The sequence below is a fragment of the Salvelinus fontinalis genome, chromosome 28, assembly GCF_029448725.1.
Source record: "Salvelinus fontinalis isolate EN_2023a chromosome 28, ASM2944872v1, whole genome shotgun sequence".
Classification (NCBI taxonomy): domain Eukaryota; kingdom Metazoa; phylum Chordata; class Actinopteri; order Salmoniformes; family Salmonidae; genus Salvelinus; species Salvelinus fontinalis.
This window is the reverse complement of record NC_074692.1, coordinates 7,189,319-7,213,209: the sequence shown is the minus strand read 5'-3', so window position 1 is coordinate 7,213,209 and position 23,891 is coordinate 7,189,319. Positions and strand designations below refer to the sequence as shown.

The 23,891-nt window shown below is 44.1% G+C and overlaps 1 protein-coding gene across 3 annotated transcripts in view; it reads right to left on the bottom strand.

Moving 5' to 3' along the window:
- The window catches only part of LOC129826026 (BDNF/NT-3 growth factors receptor-like), a 115,968-nt gene that overhangs the window by 46,913 nt on the left and 45,164 nt on the right, over positions 1-23,891 (bottom strand). For 2 of the 3 annotated variants that reach the window (XM_055886288.1, XM_055886291.1), the window contains 3 exons: positions 14,287-14,417; positions 11,389-11,561; positions 3,969-4,215 (listed from right to left, as the gene is read on the bottom strand). In XM_055886288.1, the coding sequence (XP_055742263.1) occupies positions 3,969-4,215; positions 11,389-11,561; positions 14,287-14,417 (551 nt within the window). The remainder of the gene's footprint in view (positions 1-3,968; positions 4,216-11,388; positions 11,562-14,286; positions 14,418-23,891) is intronic. The other variant, XM_055886290.1, reaches the window with a different exon arrangement.

Genomic DNA, 23,891 nt, shown 5'->3' with positions numbered 1-23,891 from the left:
GTTCATCATTCTTTCACCCATCTATAGGGGGAGAGAGCAGCTCTCAGTCTATTTCTCAGCATCTCTCTATCATTGGCTCCTTTCTCTTTTCTCGTTTCTTTCTCTCCACACTCGGCCCCTTCTCTCAACCTCTTCACTCTGAAGCCTCTCTTCTCTTTTCTCCCGTACCCCTCCTCTCTTGCATCTTTATTTGTGTGGATTTCTTTGACTCACACTCCATTTCGCCTCCCCCTTCTCTCCTCATCTCTCTCTCCCTCTCTCTGTCCCTCTCTCTTCCTCTTTCCCTCCTTTTCTGCCCCGCTCTCGTTCTCTGTAGTATCGGAGCTGCATACTAATAGAGTTCTTTAATTACTTTTTTTCATAGGGACTGTCTGATATAACTTAAGCTGTGCTGCCTTTGCACATTGCTTTGGCGAAACTCCAGTGGTTAATTGTACTAAGTGGAGGTGTTTGTTTTTGTGTGTGTGTGTGTGTGTGTGTGTGTGTCTGTGTGTGTGTGTGCATGTGTGCGTGTGTGCGTGTGCGATGTTGTACAGTATTGAGTGTAGTTGACTGACATGTTTGTTTCTGGGGTGTGTGGGGAGGGGAATAATAGTACAGACAGACAGACAGAGACGCGGTGAGAGAGATAGAGGAATGAAGAGATGGAGTAAGAGAGATCCAAACACAGAGACACTATTTGAGCAAAGGGTGGGTGTCGTTTAGGGCCCTTTTAAGCTCCTGTCAATCATATTAATTCATGGCAGAGCACAGACAGACAGAGAGACACAGCTCTCAGCTGTCCATCCGTCTGTCTGTCAGGGATATGTTACATACATTTGTGTACCTCCATTTAGTATTATGTGTTACGTTACAAATGGATTCATGGTCTGGTTACTTAACATAGAAACGAAAGTAGATAGGTTGGTCGGGGAGGATGGGTGGCCTTATAATGTGACCGTCCAGCGTGTTTGACTCGTGTTGGGGACAACTGTAGCATTTTAGCTAACTCTTCCCTTGACCCTTTCCCTAACTTTAACTTAATTATCCTAACCGGCTACGTAATTTCTTCTAACCTGCTACGTAATTTCTCCTAACCTGCTATGTTAGATCTCCTAACCTGCTGCGTTAGTATCCTAACCTGCTGCATTAGCCGCTGACGTTAGCCACAAACGCTTACATGCAACAAGCAGTCTGGCCTCAGGACAAGACGTACTATACTATACATCCTCCAAGATGTTTTATAAATTACATCATCCAATTAATGTGTTATTGCACGGCAGGGTAAGACACATGGTACTATACATCCTCCAATTCCTATTCCATTGGTAATGTAAAATATCCTACTAAATGCGAACAAATTTACAGTTTACAAGCAGAAACTCAAACAAGAAGTACCCGTGATTTGAGAAATGGTCACCAGAATGAGAGATCATGCTACAGGACTGCTTAGCTAGCACTGATTGGAATATGTTTCAACACTCCGCCAATAACATTGACGAGTTAACCCCCTGTCACCGGCTTCATTCGAAAATGCATCAGCAACGTTTTCCCCGCGGTGAGGGTTCACTGCTTCCCCAATCAAAAGCCCTGGATTAACACCGAGGCTGGCGCTAAACTAAAGGACAGGGCTACTGCACACAGAGCGATCGTAGACAACCCTGATGCTACAGCCGAGGACAGGAATATGTACAAGAAGTTGCGCTATGACCTCCGCAGAGTCATCAAACGAGCAAAAGGACAATATAGGAATAAGGTGGACTCACAGACTCCGCCGCCCACCGTATGTGGTATGGTCTACAGTCGATTACGGATTACAAATGAAGACCCAACTGTGATCTGCCCCATAATGCCTCTCTACCAGACGAACCCAATACACGCTTTGACAACAATAACATCGTGCCGGGTGTGAGGGCCGTCACCGACCCAGAGGATTGGGTGATCTCGCTCTGTGAGGCCAACGTGAGACGGGTTTCCAGGAAGCGTTCTCAGAGCATGCGCAGAACAGCTGGCAGGCATATTCAAGGTCATTTTCAACCACTTCTTGTCCCAGTCTGTAATCCCCACATGTTTTAAGATGACTACCATAATTTCTGTCACCAAGAACTCTAAGGCTTCATCCAACAATGACTACCGCCCTGTAGCACTCACTTCTGTAATCATGAAGTGCTTTGAGAGGCTGGTTATGGCACACATTCATACCGCCCCTACAGATCCATAGATGACACAATCTCAATTGCACTGCCCTCATCCACCTAGATAATAGGAATACCTATATGAGAATGCAGTTCATTGACTACAGCTCAGGGTTCAACACCATTGTCACCTCCAAGCTTGTGTCCAAGCTTAGGACTGGGTCTGAACACCTCTCTCTGCACCTGGATCCTGGACTTCCTGACCGGCCAACCCCAGTTGGTAAGGGTAGGCAATATACCTCCGCCACACTGACCCGCAACACAGGGGCCCCACAGGGGTATGTTTTTAGTCCCCTCTTGTACTCCCTGTTCACCGATGATTGCGTGCCAAGCACGACTCCAACACCATCATCAAGTTTGCTGATGACACGACGGTGGTAGGCCTGAACACCGGTGACGATTAATCAGCCTACAGGGAGGAAGTCTGTGACCTGGCAATGTGGTAACAGAGCAACAGCCTCTCCCTCAATGTCAGTAAGTTTGGCATGGGCCCTCAAATCCTCAAAAAGTTCTACAGCTGTACCATTGATAGCATCTTGACTGGCTGCATCACTGCCTGGTATGGCAATAGCACCGTATATCACTGGGGCCATGCTCCCTGCCATTCAGGGCATCTATATCAGGTGGTGTGGAAGGAAGGCCCGGAAAATTGTTAAAGACTCCAACCACCTAAGCCATAGACTATTCTCTCTGCATCCGCATGGCAAGCGGTACCGGTGCATCAAGTCTGACACCAACAGGCTCTTGAACAGCTTCTATTCCCAAATAATACAACTGATAAATAGCTAACAAAATCTGAATGAACCTTGTATCCTCATTGACCTTTTTATTTACATTGTTTGTCACTATGCACACTCTCAGGGCGCTACACACTCACACACACTCACTCCATCATCTTCTCACTCACACATAATATGCACATACTGTACATTTATATTGACTACACACACCCCTTCACATACAAGCTGCTGCTTCTCTGTTTATCTTAAATCCTGTTGCCTAATCACCTTACCCTTATACATATCTACCTCCATCACTCCAGTATCCCTGCACATTGTAAATATGGTATTGGAACTGACCCTATATATAGTATGCTTACTTACTTACTCACTTATTGTTTCCTTCATATTTCTTTGAATTTCGTGTGTGTTTTTTCTAGTATTACATTGCTATTGATTATTGCATTGTTGGGTTTTGAGTTTGCAAAAAAGGTAGTTAACTGTACTTGCGCATATGACATAAGGAACTTGAAACTTGAAAGTGCTTGAATACTCTTTTGTATTGTAACAGTTCTGAAGAGGTGTCACGCCCTGACCATAGTTTGCTTTGTATGTTTCTATTTTTTGTTTGGTCAGGGTGTGATCTGAGTGGGAATTCTATGTTGTATGTCTGGTTTGTCTATTTCTATGTGTTTGGCCTGATATGGTTCTCAATCAGAGACAGCTGTTTTGCGTTGTCTCTGATTGGGAACCATATTTCGGTAGCCTGTTTTGTATTGTTGGTTGTGGGTGATTGTCTATGTGTAGTGTTTAGTGTCAGCACTATTTGTTATTTAGCTTCACGGTTGTCGTTTATTGTTTTTGTATTAGTTTCATTTAGTGTTCTCTGTCTATTAAAATTCAAGATGAACACTAACTACGCTGCGCTTTGGTCCTCTCCTTCTACCACCACAGACAATCGTGACAAGAGGACGAAGACTCTATAGCCTGCTGATCATGCCCATGCAGGGAGAGAGAGGGAGACCCATGCAAAGGGAGGTAGTACAAGGCCAAGAAAAAAGAGGGCGACACATACACTTACCCTGTAGTAGTCCGTACTGTACACGTCTCGGGACATGCCGAAGTCACCGATCTTCACCAGCAGGTTCTCTCCCACCAGACAGTTGCGTGTGGCCAGGTCTCGGTGGACAAAGTGCTGGGAGGCCAGGTAGACCATGCCTGCAGCGATCTGCTGGGCGATGTGCAGCATCTGCGACTGGGTCAGCTCCACGGGTCGGTTTGTCGGACCGTCACCCATCATCACAGAGTCGGGACCGTGAGCCCTACAGAAGGAGAGGGGAGAAAAAATCTATTGAAATTCCAAATCACTACCAGAAATGTGACATCCCATATCTTTCTTAGAACTTAGTGAGAGCGTGGTTGTCCTATTGTTATTTTGCATACTACTTTCCCACAATTTTCTAGGAATGGTGCAGGATAGTTGCTTGGCTTTGGAACATACTTAGCACATGTAGTCCTCTCCTGCAGTCAATGGCTACTGTAATTACACACCTGGCTAAAATATTATTGTAGCTCTGTTTGAATCACTTTTACAGTTAACTTTGACACATTCTGGAAACAGAAGATACTCTACAGGAATGCTGGAGTCCATCCAAATCATCTTGGCTACTGGACTCTGTCCAAGCATTTCAAGGCTCCGTTGAGACAATTAATTATCAATGACACAAGATCAACTCAGTTAATCCCTACCATTGTGACACTAAATTGTCATAATGCTGCATCAAATGTGCATTATCCCAAGGGCGTTGGCAGACACAATGTAAGTAAGTAAGTTTATGTCCCTCTAACTGCCCTGAATACCTCTGTTGATCCTACAGCTATTGTATGCAGTAATCATGTGCCTATGAACCAGTTACACAGTCAGCACTGAGGCGGAGTGCCTTAGTAGGAAGTCCACTGTGTGCAGCTCACTGTGCACGATCAGCTCCAATGTAAATAACATGAGCAAGTCTACTTCTGAAAAGCTTCCCAGTAAAGCATTAAAAACAATCAAGCAACCCAGAAAAGTGCTAAAAATAGCCCATATTAACATATGTAGACTAAGAAACTAAGTTCCTGAAGTCAATCACTTGCTTTTAACAGATGACGTTCATATTTGAACAATCTCTGAAGCCCACTTAGATAATACCTTTGATGATACAGTGGTAGCAATACATGGTTATGCCTTCTACCGAAAAGACAGAAATGTCAATGGGTGAGGTGTTGCGGTCTATATTCAAAACCACATCCCTGTAAAGCTTAGAGAAAATCCCATGTTAAATACTGTTGAAGTAATATGTCTACAGTAACATGTCTTCATCTGCCTCACCTAAAGCCCATTCTGGTGGGAACTGCTATAGACCACCAAGTGATAAAAGTCAGTATCTGGATAATACGTGTGAAATGCTTGATAATGTATGTGATATCAACAGAGAATTATATTTTCAGGGTGATTTAAATATTGATGTCACGGATCCTTCCGGAACATTCATTGCGCACACCTGTCCCCTATTCCGACTGATTAGTACTTGTATAAGTGTGCCCTTTGGTTTCCATTGTCGATTTTTGTTACTATGTCCGTTGGTGCGTGTGAGTACCTGCGCTGTGTGTTTTGTCTTTTGTGCCATTGTGGATTGCACAGATGATTACGGGTCTCGTCCCGTGTGTTAATCATTGTGTGCGTGTGTTATTTATTCGAGGTACTCCTCGCTCTTTTGTTTTGGGTTTGTACCCTGTGTTTTGTATAGTGTTTGTTTGGTCTTCGTCCCTGTGCCTTTACACGGCACGCCGTAATTTGGGTATAATATTTTTTTAAATTACGCATTCCTGCGCCTGTCTCCCGAATCATTCATACCAATGTGACAGGCTTTCATCAAGCTGCCCACTCCAGAAAAAACATCAAACTTTGAGCAGTGACTGCAACCTGGTTTAGGTTGTCAGTCAACCTACCAGGGTAGTTACAAACAGCACAGGAATGAAATAATCAACATGTATTGATCACATCTTTACTAATGCTGCAGAAATCTGCTTTAAAGCAGGATCCAAATCCATTGGATGTATTGATCACAACATAGTAGCCATATCTAGGAAAACCAAAGTTCCAAAGGCTGGGCCTGATATAGTTTATAAGAGGTCATACAATAAGTTTTGTAGTGATTCTTATGTTGATTATGTAAAGAATATTTGCTGGTCTGTGGTGTGTAATGAGGAGCAACCAGACGCTGCACTTGACAGATTTATGAAATTACATATTCCAGTTACTAAAAAGCACGCACCCATTAAGAAAATTACTGTAAAAACTGTTAAATCCTCTTGGATTGAAGAGGAATTGAAAAATGTTACAGTTGAGAGGGATGAGGCAAAAGGTATGGCAAATAAGTCTGGCAGCCCAACCGATTGGCAAACGTACTGCAAATTGAGAAATAGTGTCACTAAACTAAATAAAAATAAAAATAAACTATACAGTGAAACAAAAATAAATGATGTAAAGAATGAGAGTAAAAAGTTTGGAGCACCTTAAATGGAATTTTGGGAAAAAAGGCAAACTTAGCTCCATCATTCATTGAATCAGATGGCTCATTCATCACAAAACTGTAACGAGTATTACCGAAGGTGGCTTCCCTTCCTGTTCGAGTGGCGCTCGGCGGTCGTCGTCGCCGGTCTACTAGCTGCCACCGATCCCTTTTTCCTTTTCGTTTGGTTTTGACTAATTGATTTCACCTGTTTATGGTTTGGTTGTTAGGGTGGTGCTATTTAAGTTCGTTTAGCCCGTTTCTGTTTGTGCGGGCTTGTCTTTCTGTTTTGTATGAGGTTGTTCATTTATGTTGGGGTTTTCCACGTTCTGGATTTGTTTTCCAGTGTGTACTTTATTCAAATCGGATTTTTATGCCAAATGTTTTTGACGTTACCAGTTGTTCATCTGGTTGGACATTAAAGAGTGGTTTTCCCCATTACCTTTGCTCTCTGCGCCTGACTCCTTACAATTGTCCTCATTGAGTGTAACAAAAACCGACTGATATTGCCAACTACTTTAATGATTTTTTCATTGACAAGATTAGCAAACTTGTCCGCAACAAACTCTGACACTACACATCCAAGTATATCTGACCAAAGTACAAAAGGCAAGCACTGTACTTATGGAATTCCGGTAAGTGAGTGTGGAAGAGGTGAAAAAATGATTATTGTCTATCAACAATGACAAGCCACTGCGGTCTGACAACCTGGATGGAAAATAACTGAGGATAATAGTGGACGATATTGCCACTCCTATTTGACATATCTTCAATTTAAGCCTACGAGAAAGTGTGTGTCCTCAGATCTGGAGGGAAGCAAAAGTCATATATATTCTATATTGTGGATAAAGAGTTACTTGTCTAACAGAATACAGATAGTGTTCTTTAATGGAAGCCTCTCCAACATAATCCAGGTAGAATCAGTAATTCCCCAGGGCAGCTGTTTAGGCCCTTTAATTAAAAAAAAATCTTTACTAACAACATGACTAAACTGCTTAGAGTAAGCCTGTATTGTAAACTGTCATGGTCAAAACATATTGATACATTAGCTAAGATGGGGAACAGTCTGTCTATAATAAAGCGCTGCTCTACCTTCTTAACAACATTATCAACAAGGCATGTCCTACAGGCCCTTGTTTTGTCGCACCTGGAGTACTGTTCAGTAGTGTGGTCAGGTGCCACAAAGAGGGACTTGGGAAAATTGCAATTGGCTCAGAACAGGGCAGCAAGGCTGGCCCTGTAAAAGTACACGGGGAGCTAACATTATTGAAATGCATGTCAATCTCTCATGGCTCAAAGTAGAAGAGAGATTGACCTCTTCACTACTTTTTTTTGTAAGAGGTGTTGACAAGCTGAACGTACCGAGCTCTCTGTTTAAACTACTAGCACACAGTTCGGACAACGATGCATACCCCAAAAGACATGCCATCAGAGGTCTCTTCACAATCCCCAAGACCAGAACAGACTATGTTCCGGTGTACAGTACTACATAGAGGTTACAGCCTTATTCAAAAATGTATTTCATTATTTTTTTCCCCTCATCAATCGGCACACAATACCCTATAATGACAAAGCAAAAACTGAAATGTCACATTTACATAAGCATTCAGACCCTTTACTCAGTACTGTGTTAAAGCACCTTTGGCAGTGATTATAGCCTCGAGTCGTCTTTGGTATGACGCTACAAGCTTGGTACACCTGTAGTTGGGGAGTTTGTCCTATCCTTCTCTGCAGATCCTCTCAAGCTCTGTGAGGTTGGATGGGGAGCATTGCTGCATAGCTACTTTCAGGTCTCTCCAGAGATGTTCAATCAGGTTCAAGTCCAGGCTCTGGCTGGGCCACTCAAGGACATTAAGAGACTTGTCCCGAAGCCACTCCTGCGTTGTCTTGGCTGTGTGCTTAGGGTCGTTGTCCTGTATGAAGATGAATCTTCACCCCAGTCTGAGGTCCTGAGCGCTCTGGAGTAGATTTTCATTAAGGATCGCTCTGTACTTTGCTCCATTCATCTTTGCCTCAATCCTGACTAGTCTCCCAGTCCCTGCCGCTGAAAAACATCCTCACCTTGCTTCACCGTAGGGATGGTGCCAGGTTTCCTTCAAGCGTGATTCTTGGCATTCAGGCCAAAGAGTTCAATCTTGGTTTCATCAGACCAGAGAATCTTGTTTCTTGCGGTCTGAGAGTCTTTAGGTGCCTTTTGGCAAACTCCAAGCGGGCTGTCATGTGCCTTTTACTGAGGAGTGGTTTCCTTCTGGCCACTCTACCATAAAGGCCTTATTGGTGCAGTGCTGGAGAGATCGATGTCCTTCTGGAAGGTTCTCCAATCTCCACAGAGGAACTCTGGAGCTCTGTCAGAGTGACCATCGAGTTCTTGGTCGCCTCCCTGACCAAGGACCTTCTCCCACGGTTGCTCAGCTTGGCCGGGCGGCCAGTTCTAGGAAGGGTCTTGGAGGTTCCAAACTTCTTCCATTTAAGAATGATAGAGGTGAATGTGTTCTTCGGGAACTTCAATGCTGCATTCTTTGGTACCGTTCCCCATATCTCTGCCTCAACATAATCCTGTCTCGGAGCTCAATGAACAATTCCTTTGACCTCATGGCTTGGGATTAGGTCTGACATGCACTGTCAACTGTGGGACTTTATATAGACAGGTGTGTCCCTTTCCAAAACATGTCCAATCAATTGAATTTACCACAGGTCGACTCCAATCAAGTTGTGGAAACATCTCAAGGATGATCAATGGAAACAAGATGCACCTCAGCTCAATTTCAAGTCTCATTGCAAAGGGACTGAATATTTATGCAAATAAGGTATTTATTTTTCTATATACTGTATATACAGTACCAGTCAACATTTTGGACACACCTACTAATTCAAGGATTTTTCTTTATTTTAACTATTTTCTACATTGTAGAATAATAGTGAAGGCATCAAAACTATGAAATAGCACATACGGAAGAATCATGTAGTAACCCAACAAGTTTTAAACAAATCAAAATATATTTTATATTTGAGATTCTTCAAATAAGCCACCCTTTGCCTTGATGAGAGCTTTGCACTCTCTTGGCATTCTCTCAACCAGCTGCATGAGGTAGTCACTTGGAATGCATTTCAATTAACAGGTGTGCTTTGATAAAAGTTAATTAGTGGAATTTATGGCAAGAACAGGTCAAATATGGCAAGAACAGCTCAAATAAGCAAAGAGAAACGACAGTCCATCATTCATTTAAGACATGAAGGTCAGTCAATGCGGAACATTTCAAGAACTTTGAATGTTTTTTCAAGTGCAGTCGCAAAAACCAAACCAAGAGGTATGATGAAACTGGCTCTCATGAGGACTGACACAGGAAAGTAAGACCCAGAGCTACCTCTGCTGCAGAGGATAAGTTCATTAGAGTTACCAGCCTCAGAAATTGCAGCCCAAACAAATGCTTCACAGAGTTCAAGTAACAGACACATCTCAACTTCAACTGTTCAGAGGAGACTGTGTGAATCAGGCCTTCATGGTCGAAATGCTGCAACGAAACCACTACTAAAGGACACCAATAAGAAGGAGAGACTTGCTTGGTGCCAAGAAACACAAGCAATGGACATTAGACCGGTGGAAATCTGTCCTTTGGTCTGATGAGTCCAAATTAGACATTTCTGGTTCCAACTGCCGTGTCATTGTGAGATGCAGAGTAGGTGAACGGATGGTCTCTGCATATGTAATTCCCACTGTGAAGCATGGAGGAGGAGGTGAGATGCTGTGGGGGTGTTTTGCTGGCGACACTGTATGTGATTTATTTAGATTTCAAAGCTCACATAACCAGCAAGGCTACCACAGCATTCTGCAGCCATACGCCATCCAATCTGGTTTGTGGTTAGTGAGACTATAATTTGTTTTTCAACAGGACAATGACCCAACACATTCCAGGCTGTGTAAGGGCTATTTGACCAAGAAGGAGAGTGATGGAGTTCTGCATCAGATGACCTGGCCTCCACAATCACCTGGCCTCAATCCAATTGAGATGGTTTGGGGTGAGTCGAGGAGAATCACTACTGTACAGTGTGTGTGACCCTGATTTAGCCCACTACATTAATTAAGGAACTTGACGAAAAAACAATATTCTTGGTATTTCATTATTTGAACCGAACGTTTCCCAAAAGTTCAAACATGGTTACATTCATATTTCAATGATGGTAATGTTCTAGAAGCATTCTCCATCTGGTTTGACATTGGGAATGTTTTAAATAGTTCATAGAACGTTAAGAAACAACGCTCTTCTGTGGGTCTTTCAGCACTTCAGCATAACGTTTCACAAAGGTTTCCTCATGGTTCTATTTAAAGACATTTTCCAAATTGTTCTTGAGAACATTAAGAAAACTTTCCATAAAAACCACAAGGAACTTAAGTAACGTTCAGAGAACATTCTAAGAACGTTATTTAAAAACATATACATTCCATTCTCAGAACGTTAAGAAAACTTTCCATAAAAACTTTAGTCATGTTCAGAGAACGAGAAAATATATACATTCTGTTCTCAGCATCAACAAAACTCTTATTATCCTCTATCTTGTTAAGTGTGTTCAGGTGTGTTGGCCGCGCCCGCCGACCACTAACTGAGTGCTTGTTTACTTTGAAATGGGGGCTGTTTGAATAGACTTAAATGAACAGCTTGGCATGCGTAAAAAACATGGCAAGCGAGCTTCATCCTGGTATCGCAGTGGACTAATTCCATCGATAGAGAACAGAAGATTATAGGTTTGGATCTCACTGATGCCGTGTCAGAATAAAAAATATATGTGTTTGCGTGATTAATGCCTAAGGAAATACATTTCCATCTGTCCTATCTGTACATGGAGTTCAATAATAAGCTAGCAGTGTTATTAAAAATCTTATTGAAACATATAGTGTGCTTTTATGCAGTATATGCCTAATTTGAACATGCCCAAAGAATGGTTTACCTGAGGAACTTGTTGAGGTCCCCGTGCTTCATGTACTCAAACACCATGATGAGGGGGTCGCTCTCCACACACACACCGTAGAAGGTGACGATATGCTCGTGCTGCAGGTTGGTCAGCAACTCGGCCTCTCGATGGAAGTCCTTCCTCGCATTCTCACTGGCCTCTTTCAGGGTCTGAACACACACACACACACACACACACACACACACACACACACACACACACACACACACACACACACACACACACACACACACACACACACACACACACACACACACACACACACACACACACACACACACACACACACACACACACACAAGGGTTACTACCTACGTTTCCTCAGAACTCACTACATGCACACTGAGTTTGAGAGATGTTTACTGACAGGGTACTATTCTGCCACAAGATGTTTTTGCCTCAAGTCCACCAAGTGCAGACTTAAGTGGCTCTTAAAGTAAAAATTAGTTATAGAAACAAAACCATAGCCCACAATGTTAGCTAATTGGCAATGACCAAGCAGAGATGGTGTTTACTTTTATACTGTAAGTGATTACTGTGTCATGTGTGTGTTTACAGAAGTAGTTTGGTCCCGTGTGGTTCAGTTGGTAGAGCATGACGCTTGCAACGCCAGGGTTGTGGGTTCATTCCCCACGGGGGACCAGGATGAATATGTATGAACTTTCCAATTTGTAAGTCGCTCTGGATAAGAGCGTCTGCTAAATGACTTAAATGTAAAAATGTAAATGTAGTTTTATTGGTTCTTGTGTTCTGATCTTTGCTATTTCCATGAAATCTGTCATAGCGATTTTAGTGCAGAGGCAAATGCGAAAGAGAGAGAGAGAGAGAGAGAGAGAGAGAGAGAGAGAGAGAGAGAGAGAGAGAGAGAGAGAGAGAGAGAGAGAGAGAGAGAGAGAGAGAGAGAGAGAGAGAGAGAGAGAGAGAGAGAGAGAGAGAGAGAGAGAGAGAGAGAGAGAGAGACAGAGAGAGAGAGAGAGAGAGAGAGAGAGAGAGAGAGAGAGAGACAGAGAGAGAGAGACAGAGAGAGAGAGAGAGAGAGAGAGAGAGAGAGAGAGAGAGAGACAGAGACAGAGACAGAGACAGAGACAGAGACAGAGACAGAGACAGATACAGAGAGAGAGAGAGAGAGAGAGAGACAGAGACAGAGACAGAGACAGAGAGAGAGAGACAGAGACAGAGACAGAGACAGAGAGAGAGAGAGACAGAGAGAGAGACAGAGAGAGAGAGAGAGAGAGAGAGACAGAGAGAGAGAGAGAGAGACAGAGACAGAGACAGAGACAGAGAGAGAGAGAGACAGAGAGAGAGACAGAGAGACAGAGAGAGAGACAGAGAGAGACAGAGACAGAGAGAGAGAGAGAGAGAGAGAGAGAGAGAGAGAGAGAGAGAGAGAGACAGAGAGAGAGAGAGAGAGAGAGAGAGACAGAGAGAGAGACAGAGAGAGAGACAGAGAGAGAGACAGAGACAGAGACAGAGACAGAGACAGAGACAGAGACAGAGACAGAGAGAGAGAGAGAGAGAGAGAGAGAGAGAGAGAGAGAGAGAGAGAGAGACAGAGAGAGAGACAGAGACAGAGACAGAGACAGAGACAGAGACAGAGACAGAGAGAGAGAGAGAGAGAGAGAGAGAGAGAGAGAGAGAGAGAGAGAGAGAGAGAGAGAGACAGACAGAGACAGAGACAGAGACAGAGAGATAAGGAACAAGAGAGATAGAGAGAGAGAGGGATGAAGAGAGAGAGTTTCAGGAAATGTAAGCGATATGGGACTAAATTCATTTCTACAGAAATATATAGAAATGATTCTGTATGAATAATTGATTTGGTCCTACAAAAAGTGGGTATATGAGTACATAGGGTGTTTTGTGCTTACAGAGACCTGAAGTGTCCATTTACAAATAGGAACAAGAGAGCGCTAAGGAAGCCAAGGGCTGACCCTCTGTTCTGACCCCCAGCTAGAATACTGAGATGCCAGAAAAAGAGGTTCATCCACCCCCATCTTTAACAAAATGCATTCCAGGAAACAGGACTCATCATTATGATCAGAACAGAAATGGACTTGGGCAGTGTTCCCTCAACCAAAACATTGTCACTAAGTCTGTTGAGCGCAAACTTTACTGTGAACACTGAGGCTGTATCTGCTTTAAGTTGCAGTTTTAACAGTGGCCAAGTAGGTTACTGTAGCTATTTGATCATAATGTAGGCCTACCAGAGTGACCTACCATCAAAAACAATGGAGAAAATGTATCCCATAACATTTTAACATGGAAATAGCTGTTCTACCATTCAGCCTGCAGTAACTGCCAATGTGTGCTGTTCAATTCAGGCCTACATTCCATGAGACTTTTGAGTTGAAAAAAAATATGCAGGGCTTGTAATTAACCTGTTTATCCACTTGTCCTTCAGACAAGGAGGTGACGGAAAATGTTTTGTGTTGTTTGATGCAAGAAACCACTTTACAAAATAAAATGCATTATTATACCCATACCATTATTACAGAGAATCAGACAAATTATGCTACCCTCTGTCTTTTGGCTACTTAGCTTATTCAAGCTCTTTACCTGACTTGCTTTTCAAAGATGGCTAGAAATGCACACGTTTTGTGCTCTTGTGGGAATCAATGACTCCCCTATAGCTGACTACAAATGATCTATAACTGTATCTATTACTTTCCCATCATGTCATGTATTTTTTAATGAAAACACTCCAATAAGATCTCGTTTCACCACAGACTTAGACTGCTGGAATTCTTGGTGGAAGCAGGCTATTGGCAGATTTTCCTATAAGAGTGTTAGGGGGTTGGGGGTTAGGAGTCCATTTGGAAATTGGTCAAACAATGTAGTCTACAGTAGGTTGTGATAGACAGTAAAGAGCAGCGTTACCTTGACAGCCACCAGGATCTTGTCGAGCTCAGGAGACAGGTTATAGCACTCGGCCAGGAAAACCTTCCCAAACGCCCCCTCTCCCAACTCCCTCTTCAGAACTATATTGTGCCTCTTGATGTGCTGGACAACTGCAAGACAGACAGAACCTAGTTATTAAAGATATCAGTGTGACTTCCTAACTGGATGTATCATAGATGACAAGAGATGGCTTATGGTTGGATAAGGGGTCTGGGAGCCATCATTTGTTGCACCGAATGATCTAGCTACTATTTTATTTTATTTATATACAGTACCACTCAAAAGTTTGGACCCACCCACACGGGTTGTCCTTCAAGGGTTTTCCTTTATTTTTACAATTTAGAAAAATAGTGAAGACATCAAAACTATGAAATAACACATATGGAATCATGTAGTAACCCAAAAAGTGTTGAACAAATGAATATATATTATCTACTTGACATTCTTCAAAGTAGCCACCCTTTGCCTTGATGACAGCTTTGCACACTCTTGGCATTCTCTCAACCAGCTTCATGAGGTAGTCACCTGGGATGCATTTCAATTAACAGCTGGGCCTTGTTAAAAGTTAATTTGTGGAATTTCTTTCCTTCTTAATGCATTTGAGCCAATCAGTTGTGTTGTGACAAGGTAGTGGTGGTATACAGAAGATAGCCCTATTTGGCAAAAGACCAAGTCCATATTATGCCATTAATTATGGCTGCAAGGCAAAGTGTTGAGTAGCCAGTGAAATCGTGCCCATTTCAAACGGCCTCCTACTCAAATCTTGCTCGTACAATATGAATATAATTATTCTTTTTGGATAGAAAACACTTTCTAGTTTCTAAAAGAGTTGGAATTATTTCTCTGAGTGAAACAGAAGTCCTTCTGCAGTACTTTTCCTGATCAGGAAGTAAAATGTCAGAAATCGATGCTCTTTTCAATTTGATGCCTATATATGGTCTTAACACTTAGGAGTCTGCTGACACTCTATACGCCTTCCTATTGGTGTAAAGAGAATGTCAGAGAAGAAATTTTTCTGCTCATCTTGTTCTGTGGTGGAAAAAAAACTATTTCTTTGTCCTGACCGTCCACTTCCGGTACTCTGGAGGAAGTGGGATGGACTTCTGTTTTGCCTTGGTAACGAACAGCTAACGTCTCCGGCTCGAATTTTTTTTGATACATGTGACCATATCATCGCAATGTATGTTTTTTCAATATAGTTTAATCAGATTATTGAAACTTTATTCGGGAGTTTTGCCGTGTTCCGTCCTCTGACTGTGTTTACGTTGGAGAAATTTATGCCACTCGGCTAGTGCCAATGCTAATTGAAGAGGGACATTTGCCATTCTGAATCGAAACAACGACTCATCTGGACAGAGGACACGTTCTTCAACATTCTGATGAAAGATCAGCAAAAGTAAGACCCATTTTATGATGTTATTTCATATATCTGTCGTGCATGTGAATTGGCCGTGGGCGCCCAATTATTTCTGTCTATTGTAGCTACACTAATATAGCGATACATTTTGTTTGCGCTGTAAAACATTTAATAAATCGGAAATATTGTCTAGAATCACAAGATGCCTGTCTTTCAATTGCTGCAGACTACATATTTTTCAGAAATGTTTTATGATGAGTAATTAGCTATTTGACGTTGGTGTCTGTAAATATTATGGCTGCTTTTGGTGCAATTTCGAATTGTAGCTGAAATGTAAACTATGGTTTATACATGAAATATGCAAATTTTTCGAACAAAACATTTAATACACAATAAATATGTTATCAGACTGTCATCTGATGAATTTGTTTCTTGGTTAGTGGCTATTTATATCTTTATTTGGTCGAATTTGTGATAGCACCTGATGGAGTAAGAAACTGATGGAGTTAGAAAAAGTTGTGTCTTTTGCTAACGTGGTTAGCTAATAGATTTACATATTTTGTCTTCCCTGTAAAACATTTTTAAAATCGGACATGTTGGCTTGATTCACAAGATATGCACCTTTCATCTGGTGTCTTGGACTTGTTAATGTGTGAAAGTTAAATATTTAAAAAAAAATTGATTTTGAATTTCGCGCCCTGCACTTCGAGCTGGATGTTGTCATAAGTGTACCGGTGTCGGGCTGCCCCCGTAAAAGGTTAACAGCTCAAATAAGCAAAGAGAAATGACAGTCCATAATTACTTTAAGACATGAAGGTCAGTCAATATGGAACCTTTCAAGAACTTTGAAAAACCATCAAGCGCTATGATGAAACTGGCTCTCAGGAGGACCGCCACAGGAATGAAAGACCCAGAGTTAGCTTTGCTGAAGTGGATACGTGTAACAATTGTCTAGCTCTTCCTCCTCCTCGGACGAGGAGAGGAGAGAGGGATCGGAAGACCAATGTGCAGCGAGGTATGATAACATAATGATTTATTTGACAAAACGAAGACGAACACGAAAAACACTTGGAATGACTTACAAAATAATAAACGATGTAGACAGACCTGAACTAACGAACTTACATGACACGAAGAACGCATGAAACAGGAACAGACTACATCAAACGAACAAACAAACCGAAAACAGTCCCGTGTGGCGCAACGACATACACAGACACAGGAGACAACCACCCACAAACTAACAGTGTGAAAACACCTACCTTAATATGACTCTCAATCAGAGGAAATGAAAACCACCTGCCTCTAATTGAGAGCCATATTATGTCACCCTTAAACAAACATAGAAACAGAAAACATAGACTGCCCACCCAAACTCACGTCCTGACCAACTAACACATACAAAAACTAACAGAAACAGGTCAGGAACGTGACATAACCCCCCCCCTTAAGGTGCGAACTCCGGGCGCACCAGCACAAAGTTTAGGGGAGGGTCTGGTTGGGCATCTGACCACGGTGGTGGCTCAGGCTCTGGGCGAGGTCCCCACCCCACCATAGTCAATCCCAGCTTACGTTTCCCCCTACGACTGACCACCCTCCTATTCCACCCACTTAATCTTTTGGGTAACATCGATACAAGGGGCAGCACCAGGATAGAGAGGTAGCTCAGGACAGAGGGATAGCTCAGGACAGAGGGATAGCTCAGGATAGAGAGGTAGCTCAGGATATACAGGTAGCTCAGGATATAGAGGTAGCTCAGGATAGAGGGGCAACTCCGGACTGAAGGGCAGCTCCGGACAGAGAGACAGCTCTGGACTGTGGGGTAGTTCTGGATAAATAGCCGCTCTGGGCTGAGGGACAGCTCATGACTGGCTGACGGCTCTGGACGCTCATGGCTGGCTGACGGCTCTGGACGCTCATGGCTGGCTGACGGCTCTGGACGCTCATGGCTCGCTGACGGCTCTGGACGCTCATGGCTCGCTGACGGCTCTGGACGCTCATGGCTCGCTGACGGCTCTGGACGCTCATGGCTCGCTGACGGCTCTGGACGCTCATGGCTGGCTGACGGCTCTGGACGCTCATGGCTGGCTGACGGCTCTGGACGCTCATGGCTGGCTGACGGCTCTGGCAGATCCTGTCTGGTTGGCGGCTCTGGAAGATCCTGTCTGGTTGGCGGCTCTGGCAGATCCTGTCTGGTTGGCGGCTCTGGCAGATCCTGTCTGGTTGGCGGCTCTGGCAGATCCTGTCTGGTTGGCGGCTCTGGCAGATTCTGTCTGGTTGGCGGCTCTGGCAGATCCTGACTGACAAATGGCTCTAGCGGCTCCTGACTGACTAACGGCTCTAACGGCTCGGGACAGACGGGCGGCTCTAATGGCTCGGGACAGACGGATGGCTCAGACGGCACTGGGCAGACGGATGGCTCAGACGGCGCTGGGGAGACGGATGGCTCAGACGGCGCTGGGGAGACGGATGGCTCTGACGGCGCTGGGGAGACGGATGGCTCAGACGGCGCTGGGGAGACGGATGGCTCAGACGGCGCTGGGGAGACGGATGGCTCAGACGGCGCTGGGGAGACGGATGGCTCAGATGGCGCTGGGGAGACGGATGGCTCTGGCCGGATGAGGCGCACTGTAGGCCTGGTGCGTGGTGCCGGAACTGGAGGCACCGGGCTAAGGACACGCACCTTCAGGCTAGTGCGGGGAACAACAACAGGGCACACTGGACTCTCAATGCGCACTATAGGCCTGGTGCGTGGTACCGGAACTGGAGGTACCGGACTGAGGGCACGCACATCAGGGCGAGTGCGGGGAGAAGGAACAGTGCGTACAGGGCTCTGGAGACGCACAGGTGGCTTAGTGCGTGGTGCCGGAACTGGAGGCACTGGGCTGGAGACACACACCACAGGGAGAGTGCGTGGAGGAGGAACAGGGCTCTGGAAACGCACTGGAAGCCTGGTGCGTGGTGTAGGCACTGGTGGTACTGGGCTGGGACAGGAAGGTGGCGCCGGAAATACCGGACCGTGTAGGCGTACTGGCTCCCTTGAGCATTGAGCCTGCCCAACCTTACCTGGTTGAATGCTCCCCGTTGCCCGACCAGTGCGGGGAGGTGGAATAACCCGCACCGGGCTATGTAGGCGAACCGGGGACACCATGCGTAAGGCTGGTGCCATGTAAGCCGACCCGAGGAGACGCACTGGTGGCCAGATATGTAGGGCCGGCTTCATGACATCCGGCTCAATACTCAATCTAGCCCTGCCAGTCCGGGGAGGTGGAATAACCCGCACCGGGCTATGCACACGTACAGGAGACACCGTGCGCTCTACTGCGTAACACGGTGTCTGCCCGTACTCTCGCTCTCCACGGTAAGTACAGGGAGTAGGCGCAGGTTTCCTACCTGACTTCGCCACTCTGCCTTTAAGCCCCCCCCCCCCCCAAGAAATTTTTGGGGTTTTCTCACAGGCTTCCTACCGCGTCGTCGTGCTGCCTCCATACGCCGGTATCCCTCCTCGCACTGCGCCAGAGAATCCCAGGCGGGCTCCGGCACTCGCCCTGGGTTGATCGCCCACCTGTCGATCTCCTCCCACATAGTGTAGCCCAGATCCTTTTCCTGCCTCCGAGCTAGCTCCTCATATCGCCGCCTCTCTGCTTTCGCTGCCTCCAGCTCAGCTTTGGGGCGGCGATACTCTCCTGGTTGAGCCCAGGGTCCCTTACCGTCCAATATCTCCTCCCATGTCCACGAGTCCTGGTTCTTTTGTTGCGCTCCCCCAAGCTGCTTGGTCGTATATTGGTGGGTGGTTCTGTAACGATTGTCTAGCTCTTCCTCTTCCTCCTCCTCGGACGAGGAGAGGAGAGAGGGATCGGAAGACCAATGTGCAGCGAGGTATGATGACATAATGATTTATTTGACAAAACGAAGACGAACACGAAAAACACTTGGAATGACTTACAAAATAATAAACGATGTAGACAGACCTGAACTAACGAACTTACATGACACGAAGAACGCATGAAACAGGAACAGACTACATCAAACGAACAAACAAACCGAAAACAGTCCCGTGTGGCGCAACGACATACACAGACACAGGAGACAACCACCCACAAACTAACAGTGTGAAAACACCTACCTTAATATGACTCTCAATCAGAGGAAATGAAAACCACCTGCCTCTAATTGAGAGCCATATTATGTCACCCTTAAACAAACATAGAAACAGAAAACATAGACTGCCCACCCAAACTCACGTCCTGACCAACTAACACATACAAAAACTAACAGAAACAGGTCAGGAACGTGACAATACGTTCATTAGAGTTACGAGCCTCAGAAATGGCAGCCCAAATAAATGCTTCACAGAGTTCAAGTAACAGACATCTCAACATCAACTGTTCAGAGACTGTGTGAAACAAGCCTTCATGGTCGAATTGCTGCAAAGAAACCACTACTAAAGGACACCAATAATAAGAAGAGACTTGCTTGAGCCAAGAAACACGAGCAATGGACATTAGACCGGTGGAAATCTGTCCTTTGTTCTGATGAGTCAAAATGTGAGATTTTTGGTTCCAACCGCTGTGTCTTTGTGAGACGCAGAGTAGTTGAACTGATGATCTCCGCATGTGTGGATCCCACCATGAAGCATGGAGGAGGAGGTGTGATGGTGTGGGGGTGCTTTGCTGGAGACACTGTCAGTGATTGAGTGTACAAAGCTGTCATCAAGGCAAAGGGTGGCTACTTTGAAGAATAAAAATCTAAAATATATTTTGATCTGTTTAACACTTTTTTGGTTACTACACAATTCCATATGTGTTATTTCATAGTTTTTATGGCTTCATGATTATTCTACAATGTAGAACATAGTCAAAATAGAAAAACCCTTGAATGAGTAGGTGTGTCCAAACTTTTGACTGGTACTGTACATTGTGGTGAGGTGTTTTGTCTAATTTTCAATTGAAAGGGAGTTTTACTATTCGTTTTGTATTCTGTCTTTTTATTGTGATGATAGCAATTTGTAGCATTGTGTTGTACAGTGTTAGCTCAGCTCTGTCTCTCAGCATGTGTAATAGCTGTCAGGTGGGAATCGTCAGAAATTGATGTTTGAAGGTCTATTTGAAACAACGATTTTTGACTGAACTAACACTGAGATCAGTCTGGTGGTAATAACATAGCAGGCTTTTCCCAGTGCTTTCTCCCAGAGCGGTTTTCATGCAGCCAGATACTGTAGATGCTCTGCGCCCACTTAACTCAACCCAGGCCTCCCTCTACAGCAGGAGGACATTGGAGAACACCAAAACATATTCACCAGCAGGTTACTGTCTTCAGAGAGAGAAACCGTGGACCCGGACACAAACCATCAAGATTTATTTCTGATCTGATTAAGAAATGCATTTGAAGAAAAGCCCACCACTCCAGCTATTGCATTACAGCGGGCTAGACTTTGAAGCTGCATCGATCTGCACTAACTTACTGAGAGGCATAACCCAATATTATGTAAAAAGACAGGGAGAGGGAGACAGAGAGCCTAGGCCATTAGACTAGCACATACAGACTGAAGACCTGAGCGCAGCTTTGTGTGTGTGTGAACCTGATGACATCACATCTGCCAAAACAACAGCTCAGGGAATTAATTACATGTAAGTTCCCACAGTTCCCAGAACAGTTATCCACAAAAGCCACAACTCGTTACCATTGCTCACTAATTCTCTTCTTTCGCAACAATAATAGCATGGTTACACAAATACTTCCAAGTCAAAACTCAGATATTTTTACCATTACAACCATACAATTCCACCATTACCGCCAATTCATGTACAGTAAGTCTACATTTACACAACCAAACTCTACACATGTACTCTTTTATCATTCTTTGTAAGTACGTAAAATATACATGTCAAGAAGAGACATTTTCCCTATCCAAGTCCACCCCCTTCCACTGTCTGTCATCCTCTCTAGTTTCAGCTAAGTAGCTGTTCATTTCCAAAGCCTCACTTCTGGAGTGTAGAATAGGGGTTGGCTTTAGACTTTAGTCCCTGTGTTCTGATGTCATGGGTGAACGGGATCATTTCCACAGGAGGAGAGCCCTTCTGCAAGTAAACATCCTGGTAAAAATACATTTAGTACAATGTTAATCCTTCTAAACCCAGAGACCAGGATGGAGAGAACAAAAGGAAGATACAGGGGTCGAAAGAAGAGTAGACTGCACTAAGAAAGGAGGAAACCTCTGTTGTGTCGGCCTTTAGTACTTAAGTTGCAAGACATGCAAGTTGACAGTGCATCTGTGAGTGTGTCTATCAGCTGGGGTGTGTGTGTGTGTCTCATGTTCTTAATGAGCTCTGACCACTCTAATGGAGTGGACAAAACTAATGGAGGCCATAGATCTTTTTCTAAGATATTAGAGTCACACCCACTCCCCTGACAGAATACCTGACCTACACTGTTAATCTCTTCCTCATCAAAGTGAATACTACATTTATACACACACATGCTCCCGTACACGCACACACACAAACACTGAGTTGTACAGTATTGAGCATCATTGACTGACATTTTACGAATCCATTTTTTGGGGCTGCAGAGACCAGTCAGATCACAACCTTCTCTCCATTGGCCCAGACAGGAGAAGAAGCCGGAGACAGATATGCACATAGAATACCAGTCAAAGGTTTTAGAACACCTACTCATTCAAGGGTTCTTCTTTATTCTTAATATTTTCTACATCGTAGAATAATAGTGAAGACATCAATACTATGAATTTACACATATAGAATCATGTAGTAACCTAAAACAAATCACAATATATATTATATTTGAGATTCTTCAAAGTAACCCCCCTTTGCCTTGATGACAGCTTTGCACACTCTCGGTATCCTCTCAACCAGCTTTATGAGATAGTCACATGGAATGCATTTTAATTAACAGGTGTGCCATGTAAAAAGTTAATTTGTAGAATTTCTTTCCTTCTTAATGTGTTTGAGCCAATTAGTTGTGTTGTGACAAGGTAGGGGTGATAGACAGATTATAGCCCTATTTAGAAGATAGCCCTAAATACCAAATCCCTATGACGGCAAGATCAGCCCAAATAAGCATAGAGAAATGACAGTCTATCATTCATTTAAGACATGAAGGTCAGTCAATGCGGAAAATGTCAAGAAAGTTTCTTCAAGTGCAGTAGCTAAAACTATCAAGTGCTATGATGAAACTGGGTCTCATGAGGACCGCCACAGGAATGTAAGACCCAGAGTTACCTCTGCTGCAGAGGATAAGTTCATTAGAGTTACCAGCCTCAGAAATTTCAGACCAAATAAATACTTCACAGAGTTCAAGTAACAGACACATCTCAACATCAACTGTTCAGAGGAGACTGTGTGAATCAGGCCTTCATGGTCGAATTGCTGCAAAGAAACCACTACTAAAGGACACCAATAAGAAGAAGAGACTTGCTTGGGCCAAGAAACATGAGCAATGGACATTAGACCGGTGGAAATCTGTCCTTTGGTCTGATGAGTCCAAATTCGAGAATTTTGGTTCCAACTGCTGTGTCATTGTGAGATGCAGAGTAGGTGAATGGATGATCTCTGCATGTGTGGTTCCCACTGTGAAGAATGTAGGAGGAGGTGTGATGGTGTGGGGGTGCTTTGCGTGTGACACTGTCTGTGATTCATTTAGAATTCAAGGCACACTTAACCAGCATGGCTACCACAGCATTCTGCAGCCATACGCCATCCCATCTGGTTTGTGCTTAGTGGGACTATCATTTGTTTTTCAACACGACAATGACCCAACACACTTCCAGGCTGTGTAAGGGCTATTTGACCAAGAAGGAGAGTAATGGAGAGCTGCATCAGATGACCTGGCCTCCACAATCACCCAACCTCAACTCATTTGAGATGATTTGAGATTTGGACCACAGAGTGAAGGAAAAACAGCCAACAAGTAATCAGCATATTTCACGTTCCTGACCCGGTTTTCTGTTATTTTGTATGTGTTTGACGGTCAGGGCGTGAGTTTGGGTGGGTAGTCTATGTTATGTGTTTCTATGTTGGTATAAGGGTGAACTGATATGGCTCTCAATTAGAGGCAGGTGGTTTTCATTTCCTCTGATTGAGAGCCATATTAAGGTAGGTGTTTTCACACTGTTTGTTTGTGGGTGGTTGTCTCCTGTGTCTGTGTCTATGTATGTTGCGCCACACGGGACTGTTTTCGGTTTGTTTGTTCGTTTGTTCGGTTTATG